Raw genomic sequence first — 15,822 nt, forward strand, 5'->3', positions numbered from 1 at the left:
CACGTTCTGCAGATGCCACTGGTTCTTCACGTTCTGCAGATGTAGATGCCACTGGTTCTTCGTGTTCTGCAGATGTAGATGCCACCACCGCCATCTATTGCGCGGCGGCTGAACTTACGACTCACGGTCCGAGCAGGCAACTGGACATATGGACAGGGTTTGTTCGTATCTCTGAAAGTTCGCAAGGCGACTGTTCGTAAGTAGAGGAGTTCCCATAATTTGATGGCAATATTTCACACGAATCTGGACCGTGATACGCGGCACACAATAGCCGGATAGTTATCGTCCACTGTGAACCCCGATCACCTTTGTCTCCCAAAGTGCTGACGATTCACACCAACACCGCACCAAATACTCATTTAAGGCCGAGGCGACCTAGGAGGGAGGCGTCCAGTTTCAAATATTCGCCAATGATGTTTGTGGCATTGAGCGGGAATCGAACTCGGGTGGCCGGGTTCGTCGCGATGGGCTATAACCGCGGCCAAACACTGCATCGCCTTCTCCTCGCTCACAGCACTTGACCCCACGCCGAACCGTCTGTCCGGCCATATCACCGCTCGCGTGCACGGACGCACTCTTTTATTAGAGTATGCGACCTGCCAGCTGTCCCTCTCGTAAGATATGCCGAGGCTGTTGTGCAAGCCAGTGGAAGCAGCGCGCTTCAGGATATAGCGACGCTGCCTGCCGACGGCTTAAACGCAAGCCCCGTGCTGCCACAGAACATCGCCTCGCATGCACGCCGCGGTGGCTAGGAGATGTTGACTACCTCGCCTGGTGTGCAGGAGGTCGTGGGCTCGATGGTGAGATGTTGACTACCTCGCCTGGTGTGCAGGAGGTCGTGGGCTCGATGGTGAGATGTTGACTACCTTGCCTGGTGTACAGGAGGTCGTGGGTTCGATGGTGAGATGTTGACTACCTCGCCTGGTCTACATGAGGTCGTGGGTTTGATGGTGAGATGTTGACTACCTCGCCTGGTCTACATGAGGTCGTGGGTTCGATGGTGAGATGTTGACTACCTTGCCTGGTGTACAGGAGGTCGTGGGCTCGATCCCGACCCTGACGCCTGCTGTATATTTGGAGGTTGCGTGTCTCTCTCTCCGTGGTGAGATGTTAACTACCTCGCCTGGTGTACAGGAGGTCGTGGGTTCGATCCAGACCCTGACGCCTGCTGTATATTTGGAGGTTGCGTGTCTCTCTCTCCGTGGTGAGATGTTAACTACCTCGCCTGGTGTACAGGAGGTCGTGGGTTCGATCCAGACCCTGACGCCTGCTGTATATTTGGAGGTTGCGTGTCTTTCTCTCCGTTGTCGCTTGGAATTTTCTCCGGGTCCTCAGGTTTTCCCCGCCACATTTCGTATTTGGCTGCTATACAGTTCCACGTGAAGGAGCCACGTGGACTTGTATAGTTGAGTTGTCATTTGTGGCCAGGCCGCTTCTGAAAAAGATCTATATAGCTCAGCGGCCCTCATCTGGTAAAATAAAATAGTAAAGGTTTAGTTTTAATTAGTATACAGTGTAGGTGTGTGTGTGTGTGTTTGATCTGAAGCTATCGTGACTGCAGGAATTACTCTTTGGTTCTTTCGGTAAAGTCACGTAGAAATGAAAAAAAAAGTTTGCAAAAATTACATAAATATTTATTTTCTTTTATTTCTACGTGACTTTACCGAAAGAACCAAAGTGTGTGTTTGTATATACTTATACAGTATGATGGGGGGGGGGAGCGGTGGTGCAACAGTTAGCGCGCTGCGCTACGAACTCGGCGACCCAAGTTCGATTTCCACTCACGGCCACCAACACACGTGATGATTATCTGATCCGGTGCTGGGCCTCCCCTATGTCGACTCAGCCTAAAATCTAGTACCTGGTGCGGTGTGTAAAAGTTCGCTACAACTGGGGAGACAAAGGCGGCCGGGCGATGGTTCTGGCCACCCCCTCGTGTGCCGTAGTCGCTAACAGCACTTGCCCCAAGAGTCTGCGCAGGCTGTACGGGGGATCTTTGTCTTTGCGACGTGTGCATATCCCCTCGTCGTTACGGGTATTGACAAAGCACGGCAATATTGACCCACGTGTCGCACGAGAACTGTTAATCAGCTGTCGGTGTAAATGTCCATGCGCCTCCTTTAAGCATCGGCGGTGCATTTCTGCAGAGACACGCGCCGAATGCAATTTGACTTCACTGATCTATCGACGCATTCAGTGGCGTAGTAACGACGTCGTCGGTGGCGTAGTAACGACGTTGTCAGCTCAGAGGGTGCGCCAATCGGTTGAGGTGAGGGGTCCGACATTTGATTTGTCTCGCACGGTCGCACCTCGAGGCTGTTTTATTATCGCAGCTTCTCTTGCCTAATCGCATCGTCACGCGCACGCTCTCGAACATTAAAACTGCACTGAACTATTTATTGTATCTTATCCAGGTAAGGCAGTCAGATAATCTAAAAGCATGATTCTAAACATGGAAGGGGGACAACGGGAGGGCCCGGAGAACAGTCCACGTGAGCACGGAAAGAGAGAGACGCAAACTCCAAATATACAGCAGCAGGCGTCAGGGTCGGGATCGAACCCACGACCTCCTGTATACCAGGCGAGGTAGTTAACATCTCCTAGCCACCGTGATGATGATGAGATAGAGAGGCACGCAAACTCCAAACATACAGCAGTAGGCGTCATGGTCTGGATCGAACCCACGACCTCCTGCATACCAGGCGAGGTAATTAACATCTCCTAGCCATCGTGATGATGATGAGAGAAAGAGAGACACGCAAACTCCAAATATACAGCAGTAGGCGTCATGGTCTGGATTGAACCCACGACCTCCTGCACACCAGGCGAGGTAATTAACATCTCCGAGCCACCATGATGATGATGAAAGAAAGAAAGACACGCAAACTCCAAATATACAGCAGTAGGCGTCATGGTCTGGATTGAACCCACGACCTCCTGCACACCAGGTGAGGTAATTAACATCTCCGAGCCACCGTGTAGGGGCGCTCCGTCGTCGCAAAATAATGTTGTGTTGTTTGACACCGTTGTTGACAACATCTCATGGTGGTCGTCAAGGGGGGGGGGGCAACTCGTAGCTTTGGCCACCAGGGAGGGAGGGAGAAGTGGGGGGAGGGGGGCAGGGTACCCCCTTGCCTGCCCCTCGCTTGTCACGCCACGGCTCACAGCCGCGTAGGGTGGGGGGGGGCATCTACAGGAGGCGAGCGGAATGCGCAAGAGAACAGCGCAATTTCCGAGTTCCCGCTGCTGAGCCAAACTTCCCATCCGTGATGGACGCGCGGGGTTGCGATTGTTACCGCCCGTGACGGGCGCGCTCGTGACCACGTGGGGTGCGCTAGGACCCCCCCCCCCACTCGCTTCGGGGCTGCGATGGGTAGGGGGCTCTCCCCCACCTTCAACGTCAACTCCAGTGCCGCGTTTCGCACACGGCCAGAGACGTGTTGTGTATTTGGCAGGGGGGGGGGGTGGGTGGGGGGCAAAACATACACCCAGGGTTTTACCACCACCACCATCATCATTATCATCATAACCACCGCGTGCGTGCGCGCGTCTTCTGAGCTGGGAGGTTGTAAAGTTTTACGACTTTGTTCCGCTGCGCCGAACTCTCCTCCTCGATCAGCATCATCATCATCATCGTCGTCGTCGTCGCGACAGACAGGCGCAGTCCTGCAATTGCTCGGCTCGCGTCAACTGCTGGCGGAAGGAGCCTCTGCGAGAAAGGGGAAGATCAAGGTGAGTCCGCTCGAGGAGGGAGTTCGGTCGACTCAAGCGCGCTCAACGACAGGAGGGAGACTCGCAAGTAAGAGGCAGGACGCCACACTCGACCCCAGCGCACGATCGACCAATTCTGCTGGGTGCCCAGGGCTTCATTTGTTTTGTCGGAAGAGTCTGGAACGCTGCTGCAGGAATTATAACTAACACACATTCTTATATATATAAAATTAAATCTGCTCACAGAATTATAATAAGATAGTGCACAATAGAATGGGGTTATGATAGATAGACGTGGCTTGTACTCTCGTGGTAGTGCCTTACGCCGGGCACAATTCTACTTGAGCGCGTTTGGAGGGGTGCGTGTCGGCCCCCCACGATTTGAACGGGCGCCGTCGGGAGTTGGACTCGGGGGTCTGACCGGGGCGACGTTTGTGGATTGAAAAATTCCCGGCGCCGCCGCCGCCGATCGCCACGCAAAAAAACGGAACGACAAACAACAAAAAATAAACATCCCACCACCGACAAGGGGTAGAGACGTGCATCCTGGTAAGTTACAGTGCGTGACAGACAGAGAGAGAGAGCAAGAGAGAGAGAGAGGGAGACACCCGGATTAGGGGAACGCTCGCAAGGGTTTAATGGCATCATTCGAATGATTATAAAGAGGTGAGTGGGTAAGTGGGCAGGGCCCGGCGTGGCTTGAATTGGACGATGGGCGATGGTCAGAAGTCTTGGAACGGAGCGGTAGCAAAAAAACGGGGAACTCGTGAGGAGGGCACGTCTGCCGAGGAGATGGAGCTATGACAATCAGCTCGTCCACGCACGTACGTCGAACTTCTTTCGCACCGTACGTAGCCAACCGTGCAAATCGGAGGTGCGGGGGAAGGACAACGGTGGGTCTCTGTGTGAGTCCACGGGTTTCTGTGCGACTCCACGGGTCTTCGTGTGAGTCTATGTGTGTATGTATGTATGTACGTTGAACTTCTTTCGTACCGTACGTAGACAACCGTTCTCATGAGAGGTTCGGAGCAAGGACAAACGAACTAAACACAAACATCAGTTCTAAAGAAATGAGTTTGTCCATCTTGTTTTAAAAGTGCGTAACTCCAGCAGCTTCCTCCTATCGGCGTAGTAGTAATAATGTAATGGATGTGTTCGTGCGGTGGAGTGTTGGTGTATCGCAAGACGCGTGAGAGGGCACAATCAGACTCTTTAATTAGGCAGGAGGAAATCCGATGAGCTGTGAAGCTCTTTATTCACACACGTCCAAGTCGGGGCGGGTCAGCAAGTTGCAACAACAAACAGTCCAGAAACACGGCAGGCGTGCAAAGTAGAGAAGATTTAAACAAGTCACGAAGCATCAATAAATAAAGACAGGGGCGCTGCGACGGCTTGAGGTGGGAGGGGGGTGTGGGGTGAGGCCATCATCCAGCAGTGGAGTGGCCATTGCTGATGATGAGTGTGAACGATTACCCCATCACGGCAGAGTATCCCATCGCCATCATCATCATCATCACTACGATCACCACCATAATCATCACCATCATCATCATCATCACCACCACCATCATTATTATCATCATCACCATCATCATCACCACCACCACCACCATCATATCACCACCACCACCATCATCATCACTACGATCACCATCATCATCATCACCACCACCACACTGCCCCACATCCCTCACTGGGGCTGGGTCAGCAGACGCGTGCCCTCTCCCTCTCTCGCCTCCCATCCTCCCTCCCTCCCTCCACTTCGCGAGCTCCGATTCGTCATCCCGTGACCCTCCCGCTGGGGGTACAAACGCAGCCGCCGCCTCCGAGTCACCGCTGATCCTCCCAGACCACCGCTGATCCTCCCAGACCACCCCGAGACTCCCAGACCCCCCCGAGACTCCCAGACCCCCCCGAGACTCGCAGACCCCGAGACTCGCAGACGACGGCGGCGGTGGCGTTCTGCTCGGTGCGCCCCGCGAGTGACGACCCGCGGGGGTCGGGGGGGGGGGCACGCGGCCACGGGCGCCGGGGCCCTCGGCCGTGGGATTTGCCGCAGCGCATCGAGAAGAGCGCGGCAGTGACCGAGGTGCGGATTGACCCCTTCCCCTGACCCCCAGGGTGCCTCGTGCCGGCGTCGGATCGGCCACTCCACTGCTGGATGAGGGCCTCTGTTCCTGTCTAAGAGGATCACTTGACGTCCATGGGGCCCGCTGGCTTTGAGAAAGGCGCCGTCGGAGCGAGTTCGCATGCATTGCATGTTAAACTTCTTTCGCACCGTACGTAGCCAAACCTGCCAATCGGAGGTGCGAATCGATCGATGGATGTTACGGGGTCGTACGAGAGAATGGGGACCGCCCGGGGAGATGGAGCCATGAAATCAGAGACTCGTGCGGATCTTCCCCGGGGCAGGATCGCGGTCGCTCCGGCGGCGCCGCGGGGAAGCCTTCGTGCAGCAGCGGATGGACCACGGCTGATTATGTTCTTGCTGATGGTGGCAGTGTCAGTATGTTCCCGAGCTAAATGCCGATGTCGAGGTCTGGTGCTGCTGTTGCTGGCCACGACGATAGGGCTTCAGCAGAGAGACAGAGAGAGAGACAGAGAGAGAGACAGAGAGAGATAGACAGAGACAGAGAGACAGAGACAGAGGCAGCGAGAGAGAGAGAGACAGAGAGAGAGACAGAGAGACAGAGAGAGACAGAGAGAGAGACAGAGAGAGACAGAGAGACAGAGAGAGACAGAGAGAGACAGAGAGAGAGAGAGACAGAGAGACAGAGACACAGAGAGAGAGACAGAGAGAGACAGAGAGAGAGAGTTGGTGTCGTGTCGCTGTTCCTTCTCCTGCTGCGTTGAAGGGGCGCAGACCACGGCGGGTTCACTGCGCGGTCCGTAGCTTGTGTTGTATGGCCACAGTCGCATTGCTGTGCCTCGTCATTCATGCATCTCTATGAGTATCTCTCTGTGTCTCTATGAGTATCTCTATGTGTCTCTATGTATCTCTCTGTGTCTCTATGAGTATCTCTATGTACAGTATCTCTCTGTGTATCTCTATGAGTATCTCTATGTGTCTCTATGTATCTCTCTCTGTCTCTATGTATCTCTATGTATCTCTATGTGTGTCTCTATGTGTGTCTCTATGCGTATCTCTATGAGTATCTCTACGGCGTTGCTGGACTGCCCGCAGTGTCGGGTTGCGTGGCCTCAATCGCACCGCTCTGGCTCGCGTCTCTAAACCGCGGCTGATTGTGATGATGATGAACGCGTGGGAGCGTCGGGATCGAGTCCGCGTGAGCGCGTTCTCTCTCCCCGTGTTTACTTCTCGTCACGAGCACGGCCACCCAAGTTTGAGTCCCGCTCACGCCACTGACGGCGACGATCATTATTTTATTATTTCATTATTATTCTCAGAACCTCTCCTGGGACCCCCCCCCCACCCCCCCCCGGGGTCGACTCAGCCTCGAGTCAGCCACTTTGAGCGCGGCGTTGTTAAGCGAACCCGGCCGTGGCGTGGGGCGCGTTGCCCCTTCGCTCGCGTGCACTCGCCCCAACAGTCGCTCAAGACTACGGGGTGTGTGTGGTGGTTGTGGTGGTGGGTGGTGGGTAGTGGTGGGTGGTGGAAGTAGGTGGTGGGTGGTGGTGGTGGTGGTGGATGGTGGATGGTGGGGGTAGGTGGTGGTGGTGGGTGGTGGTGGGTGTAGGTGGTGGTGGGTGGTGGTGGTGGCTGGTGGGGGTAGGTGGTGGTGGGTGGTGGTGGTGGGTGGTGGTGGGTGGTGGGTGGTCGGGGTAAGTGGTGGTGGTGGGTGGTGGTGGGTGGTGGTGGTGGGTGGTGGTGATGGTGGTGGATGGGGAGCTTTGTGTTGCCTAGAGGCTGCGGGCGGTCGTGTTGTTGGCGAGGTATGTGGTGGAGTGCCTGGGTGGGTCCTCTGGTGGAGCGAGTGCACTACTCCACTCAGCTACCCCAATACAACCACGCCTGCTCTGGCGGAACGCATGCTTGTATTGGGGCAGCCGAGTTGAGAGAATATGATGATACCCATGATGGTCGCAATAATAATACTAGCGGCGGTCGCGATGAAGATGCCCACTTCAATTTCCAACTCTTCCGCCTACCCACAGCAAACTGCGCGCGGCAGCCCACGTGGGCAGCCGTGCGGGCAACGCGGGATGAGCCGCGCGTCGCCCAACGCGTCGCTGGCGCCGCCGGACGACGATGAGGACCCCCCGCAGCTCCTCTCCTACCACCCGGCCCTGGGGCTGGGCCAGGCCGCCCTTCTGGTGCAGGGCCTCACCGTGGCCCTCTACGTAGTCGGCTGCGCTCTGGACGCCGCGCTGGTGACGGCCATCTCCTGCCTGCCGGCGCTCCGCCGCAAGCCCATGTTCTGCTTCATGGCCAGCCTGGCGCTCGCAGACCTCCTGCGCGCCCACGCGGGGCTCTCGCTCCTCCTGTTCGCCCGCCCTGGGCTGCCCGGCGCCGTCGCGGTGCCGCTGTCGCTGTCCGCGTGCCGCGCTCAGCTCTTCTTCTTCTCGTTCACGTCCAGCGCCGGGTTCGCCTCCGTCACCAGCATGCTGCTCGACAGGTGAGTGCGGGCGGGTGAGTCGGTGGGTGGAGGGGTGGGGGGTGAGTGGGCGGGTGAGTCGGTGGGTGGAGGGGGGGGTGAGTCGGTGGGTGGAGGGGTGGGGGGGTGAGCGGGCGGGTGAGTCGGTGGGTGGAGGGGTGGGGGGGGTGAACGGGCGGGTGAGTCTGTGGGTGGAGGGGGGGTGGTTGGATGGATGAGCAGGTGGGCGGGGGGGGTCAGTAACGGGGTGGGTGCGTCGTGGGGACGTTCTCTCTCACCCATCCGGGAGTCACGGCTCCGTTCCCGACGAAGCTCTCGGCACGTGGAGCGAAACGTCGGACATCTCGCCGTAAGCTCGCCGCGGTGCCACCGTCGCCACGAACCCCCCCTCCCCCAACCCTCCGCGTCGCACCTGACCCAGGTACCTGGCCATCTGCCACCCCTTCCAATACCTCCGCTGCACGCACGGCGGCCGCGGCACGTGCGTGGCGCTGGCGGTGGGCTGGACGGCCTCCCTCGCCGTCGCCGCCTCCTTCCTGGGCGCCTCCCTGCACCTGCGCGCCTGCACCCCCCCCCGGCGACCCCGAGGGGGGCCCCTCCACGCGGCCCCCCCCGACCCCCGCGCCTGCCGGGTCTCATGTGCGACCACATGTCGCTGGCCGTCGCCTCGTGCCACAGCTCCTCCTCGGACGTCGCCTTCGATTCGGCCTTAACCGGAGTCATGTCCACCGCCTTCCTGCTGCTCAGCACCTTCACCTACGCCAAGGTGACGCGGCAACCCCCACCCCCCCCCCCCCCCCGAAGGGCTCCCACGTGAGCTGGTGGTCTGGGCAAGGCCGACGGTCGGTCGCGACACTCGGGCGCTGCCTTCCTCGCTGCCGTGCGTGAGTGTGAGTGTGTGAGCGTGTGTGTCCATGTGTGAGCGTGTGTGTCCATGTGTGTCCATGTGTGCGCGAGTGTGTGCGTGAGTGTGTGTGTGCGAGCGTGTGCGTGTGTGCGAGCGTGTGTGTGCGTGTGTGCGAGTGTGTGTGTGTGCGTGTGTGTGCGTGAGTGTGCGTGTGTGTGAGAGTGTGTGCGAGTGTGTGTGTGTGTGCGAGAGTGTGCGAGCGTGCGTGTGTGTGTACGTGAGTGTGTGCATGAGTGTGTGTGCGAGCATGTGTGTGTGTGCTAGTGTGTGTGTGCGAGTGTGTGTGTGTGTGTGCTAGAGTGTGTGTGTGTGTGTGCTAGAGTGTGTGTGCGAGTGTGTGTGTGTGTGCTAGCGGCCAACGCCGTTTGCGCGTTGTCCCCTGACCGGGCCATGAACCCGACACGATGAAGATCGCCCCCCCCCCCACCCACTGGGATGTGTTTCGCTGGCGAGTGGTGCAGACTCGTCGTTGTGGAACGGCTCCACAGTGCAGTGAGCCGTTCCACAAGGGATCCTCATTATTTCTGTTGCTTGCTTTGTTCTTTGTGCTTGTTGGGCAAAGCGTTCAGAGCGCCGGCTTTTCCCCGCGTGGCTGCTGCTGCTGCCTTTCCCTGCTGTGGTTCCTCGCTCTCTCTTGTCGAGGCCGAGTGAATACTGCGTGACGGCAAGCTACAAGTAGGGGCGCCACGGTACTGCTGCATTCAAGGCGAGATGTTAACTATCTCGCCTGGTATGCAGCAGGTCGTGGGGTCGATCCCATCCCTGACGCCTGCTGCTGTATATTTGGAGTCTGCGTGGCTCTCTCCCCGTGGTCGCGGGGATTTTTTCTCCGGGTCTTCCGGTTTTCCCTCCACATTTTTAGAACCAACATCACGCGTTTAGAGCGTGTGGTTGCTATACATTTACACGTGATGATAAGCCACTTCGTTGGGCTATCATTTATCATAAATAAATCTACACAGCTCAAAGTGGGCCTCACCGAGTGCATAAAGAAACGGCTTTACAGTTAGACAGGTTGAGATTCTTACATGTTATTAGGGGTCGTCCATAAATGACGTCACGTACCTGGGGGGTGGGGTGGGGTCAGACATTTGTGACGATGTGTGACGAGGGGGGGGGGGTTGAAAAATGTGACATCACGTCAAAATGCGCAACTTTAAATAAATATACAACATCAGAGTGCAGCGCCACATTAAATACGCACTACAATGGCAATAGTTTAAAGCGATGTGAAGCATGTTTTATTTTCAAAATGGAAATATGGTTTTGTGGGGGGGGGGGGGGGCAGAGCTTTGTGACGTCATATTTAAGGGGGGGGGTCTGACTTTTTGTGACGCCGTGTGACGAGGGTTTGGGGGGGGTCAAAAATCGTCCAAAATCGCGCGACGTCATTTATGAACGGCCCCCTATCACCTGCAGGTGATGCGGGCGTCGATGTCCGGCGCCGGAGCCGGCGAGCGCTCGAGGCCGGGGCCGTCCCGCCGCAAGGCGCTGCACACGTGCTGGACGCACGGCGCGCTGCTCGCCGTCTCCTACGCCACGGGCATGGCCATCTTCCTCCTCGAGGTGGCCGAGTTCCAGGCGCCCGAGCGGCTGAGCCACACGGCGGAGGAGGAGCTCCCCCCGGCGCTGCGCGTCGTCGTGGCGGCCAAGACGGTGCTGCAGGCGGCGAACGCGTGCGGCGTGCCCGTGGTCAACGCGCTCGTGTACGGCCTGCGCTCCGCCGAGCTGCGCGCCGAGGTCGCCAGGGCGCTGCTGCGCTGCCGACACCGGCGGAGGAGGAGGAGGAGGGCCGTGCAGGTCGCCGTGCCGTCCGTCAGCGGCGCCACGCAAGACGCCCCCGACGGCGGCGGAGAGCCGCGGGTGCCGGCGTTCGCCACGTGACGGCGGCGGCGGTGGAGGTGGTGGCAGTAACATTGACGGCGGTGGTGATAGTCGTGGTGGTGGTGGTGGCAGTAACATTGACGGCGGTGGTGATAGTCGTGGTGGTGGTGGTGCCAGTAACATTGACGGCGGTGGTGATAGTCGTGGTGGTGGTGGTGCCAGTAACATTGACGGCGGTGGTGATAGTCGTGGTGGCGGTGGCAGTGGTGGTGGTGGCAGACGACCAAGTCGCCCTGAATTCGCCGACTTCACCGGATCTCACCAGATACCCCCTCCCTCCCTCCCCTTCTGTCGTCTCTTTTTCCCAAGCTCTTCTCCCCCTTCTGATAATAATATATTTCATTATTTTTATATATTTTTTGGTTCGGCCACGTTATGATGTGGGGCCACGTTCGTGTCAAAATGCCCTCCTCCCACCAGCCGGCAGACACATTGAAGTCGCCAGGCGCACGAGCGGTCTCGCTGTGACCGCGTGACACGTGACGAGGGTTGCCGTCTCGACCCGCAAGCCGCCGCTGAGTTGTTCACTCACGCCGAGAGACAAGGAGATGGGGGCCTCCCGTTAGAGCTGTGCTCTGAAGTAGGGCCATCGCACGAAACGCCGCCGATGCTATATATATATATTTTTTTTATTTTAAAAACCAAAGACAAAGATCCCCCGTATCGCCTGAACAGACTGTTGGGGCAAGTGCTGTTAGCGAGCACCTATGAAGTCCGGCACGGTACACGAAGGGGGTCGGTGGCCAGCACCACGCCCGGCCGCCTTTGTCTCCCTAGTGGCGATGTTTACACACCACACTAGGTACTTATTTGAGGCTGGTCGACCTAGGGGAGGCCCCGGACCGGTTCAGATAATCGTCACCGGTGTTGGCCGTGAGCGGGAATCGAACTCGGGTCGCCGGGTTCGTAGCGCAGCGCGATAACCGCTACACTACCGCTCCTACACACACACATTAACATACATATGCAGACACACATTAACACATATACACACACATACACACACGCACATACGCACACACACAAACGCACACAAACACACACGCACACACACACACACGCACACACACGCGCACATACACACATACGCACACACATACACACACATATACACACACACATACACCCACACACACACACACACATACACACACACATACACACACACATACACACACACATACACACACACATACATACACATACATACACACACACATACATACACATACATACACACACACATACATACACATACATACACACACACATACACACACGCGCGGTGTTACTGACGAACGTGTCGCGGCTACTTTGTGTTGTTCTGCATCGCTGTGCCGGTCGTGCATCAACAGCCCCGCGCGCAGTCGCCATCCTCTCTGCTGATAGCCTCATCGCTGCGCTACTGGGTAACCAGATCGCTGTCGCTGCTACTGCTGCCGCCGCCAGCCCCGTCGATTTGCGCCCTCGGTGGCAGCCAATAGCGCTAATCACCGCGAGCCTTATCTATTGCTATTTACCTCTGGCTCTGTGACAATAGCAACAACCACCGTCGGGCTTGTCGACTACTGTCGGCGTGAGTCGCAATCTCGCTCGTGGCCACGTCATTTATTCACACGAGGGGTCGTAACTATACACACCCCCCCCACTCACTCACTCTCCCCCACTCACACCCCGATTAGCATGGTCGGCTATGGATGGAGCGAGAGAAATGCAACATACACACATATGTCTGAGCCGTAATGTTTAAAATCGTCCATAAGAGGTGTTTTGGGTTAGATCGCGTGAATATAAATGTGTCGTGAAACCCGCCACCACCCGGCACAGCTAATTTGTACGGTGTGTCACGCAAACCCACGTTTGCCATTTGAGTGCGACGTTTCGCCAGTAATTACAACTAGCATCATCAGGCGACAGCCAGATTTGTGGGTTTACTCTCTAAGGCACCGGTGTGCTGTACCGGTGACGAATTGACACGTTTGGTTTACGTGACAAACTTTATTAATTGGCTGTGTCGGGTGGTGGCGGCTTTAACGACACATTTATATTTGCGCGATTTAACCTGCAACTTCTGTTATGAATAACACTGGTCGCGAAAGCCTCCTACTACTACTTGGTGTATTTTAAATCAGCTTTTAATAATTGTCTGGCAGGTCAGGGCACCACACAGCGGGGGGCGGGAGAGGAGGGGTGGAGGCAGGAGAGGGTAGGGGGGGAGGAGGGGTGGGGGAAGGAGGGGTGGGGGGGACTAGGGGTGGGGGGGAGGAGGGGTGGGGGCGGGAGAGGGTTGAGGGGGAGGAGGGGTGGGGCGAGGAGAGGTGGGGGCAGGAGAGGGTTGGGGGGGAGGAGGGGTGGGGGAAGGAGGGGTGGGGGCAGGAGAGGGTTGGGGGGGAGGAGGGGTGGGGCGAGGAGAGGTGGGGGCAGGAGAGGGTTGGGGGGGAGGAGGGGTGGGGGAAGGAGAGGGTTGAGGGGGAGGAGGGGTGGGGGGAGGAGAGGTGGGGCAGGAGAGGGTTGGGGGGGAGGAGGGGTGGGGGGAGGAGAGGGTTGAGGGGGAGGAGGGGTGGGGGGAGGAGAGGGTTGGGGGGGAGGAGGGGTGGGGGGGACTAGGGGTGGGGGGGAGGAGGGGTGGGGGCGGGAGAGGGTTGAGGGGGAGGAGGGGTGGGGGGAGGAGAGGTGGGGCAGGAGAGGGTTGGGGGGGAGGAGGGGTGGGGGGAGGAGAGGGTTGAGGGGGAGGAGGGGTGGGGGGAGGAGAGGGTTGGGGGGGAGGAGGGGTGGGGGCGGGAGAGGGTTGAAGGGGAGGAGGGGTGGGGGGAGGAGGGGTGGGGGCAGGAGAGGTTTGGGGGAGGGGTGAGGGCAGAAGAGAGGTGGGGGGGAGGAGGGATGGCGGGAGGAGGGGTGGGGGCAGGAGAGGGTTGGGGAGGAGGGGTGGGGGGAGGAGGGGTGGGGGGAAGAGCGGTGGGGGCAGGAGAGGGTTGGGGGGGAGGGGGAAGGCGTGGGGGTGCTCAGAAGCCGACGGCGCGCTTGTGCGGCAGCAGGCGGCAGTCTCGCGCCGTGCAGCGTGCGCACTGCTGCAGGTTGCACGCCGCCTCCTGCACCAGCTGCGGGGGCCGCGCGGGCCTCGTGCCCTGGGCCCGGAGCACGCGGCGCCAGCGCGCCTGCGTGCCCGCCTCGCAGTGGCACTGCCACGGGCCCCACGCGCTCAGCCGCAGCGACGGCGTCCCACCGGCACCTTGCGAGGAGTGGTGGGGGTGCAGAGGTCGCAAACGGGTTTTGATTCCTTACCCGTACCCGGCCGCACGAGGGTCGCAAATGGGTACCCGTACCTGGCCGTAACCGGCCGGGTACGGGTACCCGTTCCCTACCCGTACCCGTACCCTACCCGGAATGAGTGACAAACGGTGACTCACCAGTGACTCACGGCCTACCCGTACCGGCCGCACCAGGGTCGCAAACGGCTACCCGTACCCGGCCGGGTACGGGTAGCTGGGTATCGGGTAGGGTACGGGTATCGGGTACCCGGTTGCGACCTCTGTTGTGGTGGTGGTGGGGGTGGTGGTGGTGGGGGAGTTACAAGAATCGTGTCACGACCACACGGATGCCGAAGGAGACGTCGCGGCGACGATTCGCAACAGCTCCGCTCCTCCTGACGCGCTTATCTGGGATTGACCGCCCCAATGTGAACTTGCAGTCCTGGTCTCTCTGCGTCGACATCATCAGACGTACGGCAACAAAAACAACAAGAAGACTGCGACATCGTAGCAATGTCGTGTGTCCCACCTACGAGAGTGTTTCTCCTACGTCCCGAGTTAACATCGGCTGCCCATGGTGTGCAGGAGGGGCCACCCTGCGTGGGTGGTGGTTAATCCAGGCCTGAGTCAGATGTCACTCACCACTGGGGTTGCCACCTCTGATATCAAAACTGGACTTATCATGGGAGGGGGAAATATCTCACAATACCAATGAGAGGGGAGGACTACTGCATGTGAATGCACGTTCTTAAGTGGTACGTTGTTGTTATAATTGAGCAATTGAAAAAACAATAGGAATGTGTTAATGTCCCGTGAAATCTCCCAAAACAGTAAACAATTGCCCCCTCAACGAGAGTACGATCCTGGGAAAAAACGGGACGGGTGGCAACCCGACTCGCCACTCGTGCTCGCCGTGGTGTGCATTCGAACTCATGTCCAAAGTGTCAAGGGTGTCAACTCTCGCCTTCGTCTCGAACAAACTCGTTCTTGTAAGGGAACTCCGCAATTGCGTGTCCGGCGAACACGATGAGGCAGTAGGAGCAGCAGAAGAGAGCAGTGACGACCAGAGGGAGGACAGGGGCTTGAATCCGTACTGCACGTTGGGTTGCCACCTCTGATGTACAAAACAAAACCGGAGAATATCATGGGAAGAAGGTTGCCACGATATGAAATATCGCGATATGACGATTACCGCGATATCAGCTTCCCCATGAGTTCCGCGTCTGGCGGGGTGGCTCAGCGGAAGAGGACCAGTTTGCTCTGTACGGTGCAAGAGAAGTTCAACATTCATACAGGGTTGAGAGCTCGCATCCTGGCTGAGAGGAGCTGACTCGCCCCATCATCTCTCCGGTGTCGATAAAATAGTTACCGCACTTCTGGCGCAAACCAACTGCTTGTCTCTGTGGATAAACATCACCCGCCAGAGGAATGTGGAATTTCCCACCGCTGGCTCAACGTTGTGAATGTGACACGAACATCGCCTCGATGGCCCATTCGAGACGGGAGTGAAGCAAGC

At 58.0% G+C, this 15,822-nt stretch overlaps 1 protein-coding gene across 1 annotated transcript; it reads left to right on the forward strand.

Annotated features, from left to right (window-relative positions):
* The first annotated feature begins 7,589 nt into the window (after positions 1-7,589).
* LOC144942670 (uncharacterized) lies at positions 7,590-9,084 on the forward strand. The gene is made up of 2 exons (XM_078869470.1): positions 7,590-8,288; positions 8,946-9,084. The coding sequence occupies exons 1-2, from the start codon at positions 7,735-7,737 to the stop codon at positions 9,082-9,084; spliced, it is 693 nt and encodes a 230-aa protein (XP_078725596.1). The 5' UTR covers positions 7,590-7,734.
* Positions 9,085-15,822: the final 6,738 nt, after the last annotated feature.

Source organism: Lampetra fluviatilis, chromosome 28, assembly GCF_964198595.1.
Source record: "Lampetra fluviatilis chromosome 28, kcLamFluv1.1, whole genome shotgun sequence".
Lineage (NCBI taxonomy): Eukaryota > Metazoa > Chordata > Hyperoartia > Petromyzontiformes > Petromyzontidae > Lampetra > Lampetra fluviatilis.

What these genes read in the sequence shown, in the direction of transcription:
- LOC144942670 (XM_078869470.1), top strand. Translation starts at nt 7,735, where the DNA reads ATGATGATACCCATGATGGTCGCAATAATAATACTAGCGGCGGTCGCG. An exon ending in ACCAGCATGCTGCTCGACAG is followed by an intron (nt 8,289 to 8,945) that starts GTGAGTGCGGGC and finishes CTCGTGCCACAG; the next exon opens with CTCCTCCTCGGACGTCGCCT.